Raw genomic sequence first — 7951 nt, forward strand, 5'->3', positions numbered from 1 at the left:
GTCGTTAATGGTTATTGATGGGCACGCACATTGCGTGCGTGCAGTTGGTCAGGAGGAGTACCGTAACTGGTCTCTTTTAACCGACAGATGGGATGGGGGCTGTAATAGCCTATCAATAACCAGCCTTTGCAATTAACGGCCGCCTTTTGGCAAAAGGATATCGCACCTCAAGCTACAGTACTATCCGGGGGCCCAACCCTGGAGATTCGACTGCACAATTTGCAAACTAAAACCGCTCCGGGCCTCACGGCCCGTGACTGTGGGATAAGTGATCGGAGATAACGGGTAGTACGCAGATGTCCCCACACCCTACTTTATGAAAACTACTGCTACGTGCGGTGTACTTAGACTATGTCTAACGCGTCACGTTTACGTGTTCGCAGACTTATGGCTCGAACTAAGCGGAAAAGGACGCGGGAAGAACTTGAGGAGGCTCTGCGCGAGAATGAACTGATCAATGCGACACCCATGCAAGAGGAGAAGGAAGCACGGAAACGGCGTATGAGCAAGCGCAGAAGGAAGCGGTGTGACTTGAACAAAGCGCTTCAAGCCCTCAGTGTGCACCAAGAAGCTACGGCGGTTACGGAAGCTACGGAAGGTCTAGCTGATCGTATTGAAGAGCGGGAGGAAAAGACAGAAGAGTCCGATCCTATGAACCTTCAGCGCCGGTTTGCGGCTGAAATGGAGGCGGCGTACCAAGCTGAAACTGAGGACATGGTTCGACAAATTATCCCGGTCTCGACTGCGCAACGAGCACGCGAAAGACGAGCTAACAGGACGTTGTCTCAGAAAGAGCGCGAGCGTACCAGTGATGCAGAGAGAGCTCGCACGAGACGAGCTAATATGTCAATCTCTCAGCGTGACCGTGCCCGGAAGAAGGACGCCGAGCGCAAACGTGCCCGTAGAGCTCAAATGAACGGAGAAGAGCTTCAGGAACGACAGCAGCGGAGGAGGCAGCGTCAGACGGCACATAGAGCGAACTTGACTGCAGAACAACAGCAACAGGCCCGGGAACAAAACCGGGTACAACATGCTCATCGTAGAGAAGACATGTCAGAAGATGACCGCGAAGGTGATCGTGACCTACACCGTCAACAGGAAGCGGATCGGCAATCTCGGCAGACAGAAGAAGAGCGTCTGCAACAACTCGAGCGAGTACGCACAAGGCGCCAATGTGTCCGTCACGGTCATGCGCTAATTTCCCTCGAAAACTTCGACGCGTCCATGATAACCGGTGACGACGTCGTAGACGGCCGGCACAAGCTCCCGGCTGCAACGGTTTGTCCGATCTGCAATGCTTGGAAATGGCCAGGCGAGTCTGCGATATCATGCTGTCTGGCAGGCAGGGTAAAGCTGCCTCCACTGCACCCCGCGCCACCAAAACTGCTTCAGCTGTACGGAGATCCCGAGTTTCGCCGTCAAATCCGTGCCTACAACCAAGCCTTCGCGTTTACGTCGATTGGTGCTTCGTGCTCAAACCGATCGTTTCAAAATGTACATCAAGACGAGAGCGTTGCCGGTACACACGGGGTGTACACATATCGCATTCAAGGGGCTATGGGGCACTACTTAGGGTCTCTCCTTCCCCACATAGACCGTCCGACAGGCGCGCGGGTAGCACCCAAGTTTGCGCAGATCTACATTGTGGATCCAGACATGCAACGCCGCGCGGAGCGACGTCTTGGTATATTCGCGGATCTGGATCGTGTTGCACTACTAGACATCGAGAAAATGATGGCAGAGCACAACCCATTGGCGCAACGGTTCCTCCACTTTGGGCAGCAGGTGCGTCAACACAACACGGAGGCTCCAGTAGACTTGGTGTTCCGTCTGCACGACAACTCCTCGCGACCGAGGACGCATAACCGCCCCACTGTGTCTGAAGTGGCTGCGACTCTCATTGAGGATGGCAACCTGGCTCAGCCTCGGGATCTACTACTCTTTACACGCGATCAAAGACTGCTACGTTTGTACGAGACTCACGCCGATTACGATTCACTCCAATACCCGCTTCTCCTTCCATATGGAGAGAAGGGCTGGACCTACACAGACGAGTTCGCGAATGGTGCTGAGTATAGAAACAAGAAGGCGATGTCGCTTCGTGAACACGTTGCGTTCCGCCTCCACCAGAAAGTGGATGATCAGTCCGCTCTCCACCAAGGTGGGCGTCTATTTCAGCAGTGGTGTGTAGATCAGCGTGCAAAATGTGAGCAAGAACAGCTTCGCTGGGTGGCCGACAATCAGAAAACACTACGCGCCGATCAATACAGGGGTGTTCAAGACGCTTTTCTCAACGAAGATACTTTGGCTCTGGCGGAAGGAGAAGTACTGCTGTCGGAATATGACCGGGCCCAGAACAGATTGGTGCACCCGGACCGGGACGGAGGCGGCAGAGGACGACCTACCCACTTTCTTAATCAGGTTGGCAAGCGTATCATACTACCGGCTTCGCACCTGGGTAGCCCGCGGTCCATGTACAAGTCGTATCAAGATTCGATGGCAATTGTACGCGAGTATGGACGGCCCGACGTCTTCATGACTGAAACGTGCAACCCCAAATGGGACGAGATTCTTGAAGCGTTACCTTCCGAGACCCAGACAGCTCAAGATCGACCAGACATCGTGGCTCGCGTGTGGCAGCAGAAATTGCAAGCGACGCTCGATGATTTAAACCAAGGCGTTCTGGGGCGAGTGCGCGCGCGGATTTACGTTGTCGAGTTTCAAAAACGAGGGCTCCCCCACGCTCACGTACTGATTATTTTGGCTGACGAAGACAAACCTCGAACCCGCGAGATCGTAGACAAGATGGTATGCGCTGAGATCCCAGATAAGATTAAAAACCCTCAGCTGTATGAGACGGTCATGTCATGCATGCTCCATGGTCCATGCGGGCCTGCAAATCCTTTCTGCGCGTGTATGAAGGACGGCAAGTGCACCAAAGGATATCCGAAGCCCTTAGCAGAAGTTACACAAGCCAATGCCAACGGATATCCAGTGTACAGACGACGTCGACGGCAAGAAGGTGTTCTAAAGTTCAAAGGCAGAGAATACGACAATGCTACGATCAACCAGTGGGTTGTACCGTACAACCCGTACTTATCCCAGAAGTACAACTGCCACATCAACGTCGAAGTGTGCACGGATATTACTGCGGTTAAATACCTGTACAAGTATGTGTACAAAGGACCCGACATGGCTATACTCACTGTGGAAGAAGTCCGAGGAGGGCAGCAGAGTGCGCGTCGAGAACCAAATGAGATTCTACGTTTCTTGAGCGCCCGGTACATTTCTCCGGTGGAAGCTTGCATGCGCCTGCTCGATTTCACAATTCAGGGGAAAGCTCATGCGGTGACACAGCTAACTGTTCATCTCGAGTCAGGCCAGACAATTTGCTTTCGCGAGACGGAAAACCCGGAGGCGGTTTTGGAACGGGGTAGTCACACGATGCTGACCAGATTCTTTGAGTTGTGTGCGAGTGAAGAGCCTCAGAATCATATTGCCAGGACGATGCTGTATCAGGATATCCCTAAAGAGTTCTGCTGGAAAGCGCCGGAGAAAGGGCAACCGAAAAGGTGGGTTCGCAGGAAACAGTATAAAGCTGCGGTTGGTCGCATGATTCATGTGTCTCCTCGAGACATGGAGCGGTTCTATCTTCGGCTACTGCTCTGTCAGCGTAGAGGTCCAACGTCGTTTGAAGACTTGAGAACGGTTAACGGGATTGTCTGCCCAACATTCCAAATTGCGGCGCGGGAGGCTGGCTACTTAGAGAATGACAACGAGTGGGTTTCGTGTTTGAGGGAAGCGGCTGAGTTCCAAATGCCGTATCAACTACGCCAGCTCTCCGTCACCATTCTGGTGTATTCAGCTCCAGCAAATGTTGGTGTTCTATGGGATCGGTTTTTCGCGGATCTTTCCCAAGACTTCGCACGCAAACATCAGGCTTTGAGGGACCCCTTTAAGTCGGCGTTGGTCGAATTTGAAACGCTGATGAGCATTCAAGAACTACTTCAAGCGAGTGGGTATGCGGTAGCTGACTTCGACGAGCTTCCTCAGTTGGGGTCGTTCCCAACATTGATTCGTGAAGCGCTTCGCCAAAACGGATTACTACGACGTGAGCTCACTGGATACGATGTGTCAGCTTTGGAGGCAATTGTAAGCACAGAAGATCAGCTAAACGAAAGTCAGCGGGTGGTTTACGACCAGATTATTGAAGCGGTTGAATGCCCGGAGGAAGGCAAGAAACTATTTTTTGTCGATGGCCCGGGTGGTACTGGAAAATCTACACTGCTTCGAAACATACTGGCCAAAGTCAGACTCTCGGGGAAAATCGCCATCGCTGTGGCGTCTAGCGGTATTGCCTCGCTCTTGCTCATGGGTGGTAGGACAGCTCATTCTACATTCAAGATCCCTTTGAAATTGAACGAGAGCTCGACGTGCGGTATCAGGAAGAACTCCCATATTCAGGAGTTGATAAAGCATGCAAGTTTAATTATTTGGGACGAAGCACCTATGGCCCATCGCCACGCATTCGAGGCAGTAGACAGAACACTGCGGAACATACTTGACAACGATACCGAGCCTTTTGGGGGAAAAGTGTTTGTACTTTCGGGAGATTTCCGCCAGATTCTCCCGGTCGTTAAGAATGGAACACCCGTCGAGACAATTGACGCTTGCCTCAAGTCGTCTAGGCTGTGGCCCCAATTCCAGACGTTCCGTCTCACGGAAAACATGCGAGTGCGCACTGCTGATACTGCAGACACTGCTGAGGAAATGGCTGCATTCTCCGAGTTTCTGCTGCAAGTCGGGGAGGGAAGGCATGATGTAAGCCCTTCCCTAGGAAGCGATTACATGAAGATCCCGCGCGATATGCTGATTGAGAATCCACCTGTGCCTGAGGATGAGGACCAGGAAATTCGTCCTGGCGTTATTCCAAGAGGCATGGATCGGATCATTGACGAGATGTATGGCGAGATTAATAACCCCGCGGTTGCTACCGACGAATATTTCGCTAACCGAACGATCCTCACGACCACGAACGCAATCGTGCACCGCATCAATGAAGCGGTGACCGATCGATTAACTGGACAAGCGCGGGAATACATGTCTTCCGATTCTGTACAAGACGACGGTGACGGCAATTTCTTCGAGCAGGAGGTACTCCACTCGATGAATATCAGTGGAATGCCTCCCCACAAATTGACCCTCAAGGTAGGAATGCCTATCATGATGATGCGGAACCTGAATCCAGATCTAGGGCTGTGCAACGGAACACGGCTTCGAATTGTGGCCCTTAAGCCACATGTCATCCACGCCACAATCATGACCGGTGAACGACAAGGGCAACATGTGTTGATTCCCCGCATTGTTTTCATCAGTGACGGAGACATTCGGAGCTTTCCGTTTCATTTGAGACGCAAGCAGTTTCCTGTCCAACCGGCCTTTGCGATGACGATTAACAAGGCGCAAGGACAAACGGTGCACTACTTGGGGCTGTATCTTGCTACGCCTTGCTTCTCCCACGGGCAGCTGTACGTTGCGATGTCGCGAGTTACTTCAAGATCAAGATTCAAGGCGCTGGTCGAGTACCCAAAGCTGGAGGAGGAGGATGGGGTCTACGCCCAGAACATTGTCTACAGGCAGATCTTTGGTTCGGAGTAGGAATGTTCAATTTCATATGCATTTAATACATAACGTTGACATAATTTACGCCGGAGCGTAGCGAAGGCGGGAGCCCATTTCCCCTTGGACTAAAACCTGCCACCTCCGCCGCGTAGCGGCGGCGAACGGCTAGTCTTACCCCCCTAGTGGAGTATGACGTGTGTCTGTCCGTACGTCCGTCCGTTACGGGCCTGTTTACTAGCATGAACCTTTCCTCGCACATGGCTACACTCCACCTGTTCGGTACTATATTATCCCATCCTTTCGACTGCACCTATCTTTGTGACTCGGCTTGACTATGCAAAAATTGCACTTTTAGCCATGAATAGGGTTAATAAAACTCACGCTAATACGCGCGTTCTACTGGCTGCCGAGCGCAGCGAAGGCGGCGTCGATTGGCTTAAATCGCATTATGTGGTCAATACATCGTACTTAAATGCACCGTTCAAATTTCATTTTGCCCCATTTTCAGCTGCGGTTCGCCACCTCACGCGAAGGGCGCTGCCTGTGTGCGCGTTAGTTAGCATTAGTATAAGGCGCCGATAAGCACACACGTACTATATCGTCGTAGGAGCTGTTGAAAAACATTGTAGGATTTGGTGACTCATATTTCGGCCTCAATCGAAACTTTAGTACATATAGGACATATAATGATATTTTAGGCTTCGTAGTACTTTTAAATAATAAAACTTACAAAACTTTTGAGTAATACTATGTTTAGAGAATTTCATATTTTTCTTGCAGACGTTTATAGCAGTACTACAAAAAATTAATTAGTTGCGCAAGAAAAAAAACGCATGTTATTACTAATACTAATCAATTTAAACCAAAGTACCGGTATTATATTTGCGTTAGATAAAGATGCACAATTTGTTACTAGTATTAAATATTCGAACACTTCTAAAATGTGAATATAGTGCCTTCCCACCATCCCACCCCACATAACCATGTACACCACTCCGCCGCCGATAAAAAAGGATCGTATTCCTTTGTATTCGCGCGCGTAGTGTACGACCTTAAGAGATTGTGCGCACTTTTCACCACGATATGTAGCATACATCAAACAAAATAAAAACAGCGTTTGCGATTGAATTAGCGCGGAGGCAAGTGGATAAACAAGAACACGAAACACAGAGGAACACCGGCGCACACAATGTACACGATATAAGGTTAGAACCGGAGCTCACCGAGTATCACAGCACGATACTACGGTAGCTAGCGATTGCATTGACGAAAGACCAACCGCGACACTACAAGTTAGCACGATAGCATGGACTGTGCCACTAAGCCATGGGAGAACGCAGTCGCAGAGCTATACACGGAAAATCACAGCGCCGCGGAGAACGATACCAGTGTTTAACCTGAGCTTACCAAGCCACGGAGGACAGTACTACATTAGAACTAGATTGCACGGACGGCGGACCAGCCACGAGATAAACGGGGAGGTGGGCGCTTGGGGAGACCACGACTGAACACTGTGGAGCACGATGCCATAGTAGAACACGATAACACGGACAACGCAGATACACTGCGTAGCACAATACCATAGACAGCATTACGACACCGTGATTGCACGATAGGGTGATACCGCGGTCGATGACACTTCATCAGGAGATCACGATGCACGGGCGACGGAACCACACGACTGCATGGAGGCACCCCCCCCCCCCAAAGCACGGAATAGCACCCTTTGGTTAGAGTACCGGTGATGGGAGGCCAACGGCCACGAATGCCTATGTATCACGAAAGCGGTACAGCCCGCGTAAATGTTTGAGACAGGGAATAGTTAGGAGCCACGAAAGAGGTCGTACTAAAGTGGATGAGCTCAAAAGAGAGCGCATATCCACAAACAGCGTGGACCACGGGTGAATAGAGAGCCACGAAACCAAGAAGAACACGGAAGAGCACAGGCCATTGGAGAACACGACATTCAACCTGTAGTACGGGGTAACGGAAACGTATCAAACCACGATATTGTACAAAGCCACATGAGATTACGGACAATTAAGTGGGTGACTACACGAAGCCACGACGTACTAGGTTCAACGACGCCCACAAAACACGCGACACGAAGAAGCACTAAAGTTGCGGCCACCTCATCTCCAACAAACCATGCCACTCCGCCGCGTAGCGGCGGCGAACGGCTAGTCTTACCTCTCTAGTGGAGTGTGTTGTCTGTCAGTCCGTCCGCGGCTAGGGTTAATAAAACTCACGCTAATACGCGCGTTCTACTGGCTGCCGAGCGCAGCGAAGGCGGCCTCGATTCGCTAAAAAGCTGCCGAGCGCAGCGAAG

The 7951-nt window shown here is 51.1% G+C and overlaps 1 protein-coding gene across 1 annotated transcript; it reads left to right on the forward strand.

The window, feature by feature from the left end:
* Positions 1-387: 387 nt before the first annotated feature.
* Positions 388-5658, forward strand: PITG_23183 (helitron helicase-like protein; the record flags this gene model as incomplete). The annotated part of the gene is made up of 1 exon (XM_002895954.1): positions 388-5658. One exon carries the CDS (start codon positions 388-390, stop codon positions 5656-5658), a length of 5271 nt encoding a protein of 1756 aa, XP_002896000.1.
* Between the last annotated feature and the right edge of the window lie 2293 nt (positions 5659-7951).

This window comes from Phytophthora infestans, genomic scaffold (assembly GCF_000142945.1).
Source record: "Phytophthora infestans T30-4 supercont1.116 genomic scaffold, whole genome shotgun sequence".
Taxonomy (NCBI): domain Eukaryota; phylum Oomycota; class Peronosporomycetes; order Peronosporales; family Peronosporaceae; genus Phytophthora; species Phytophthora infestans.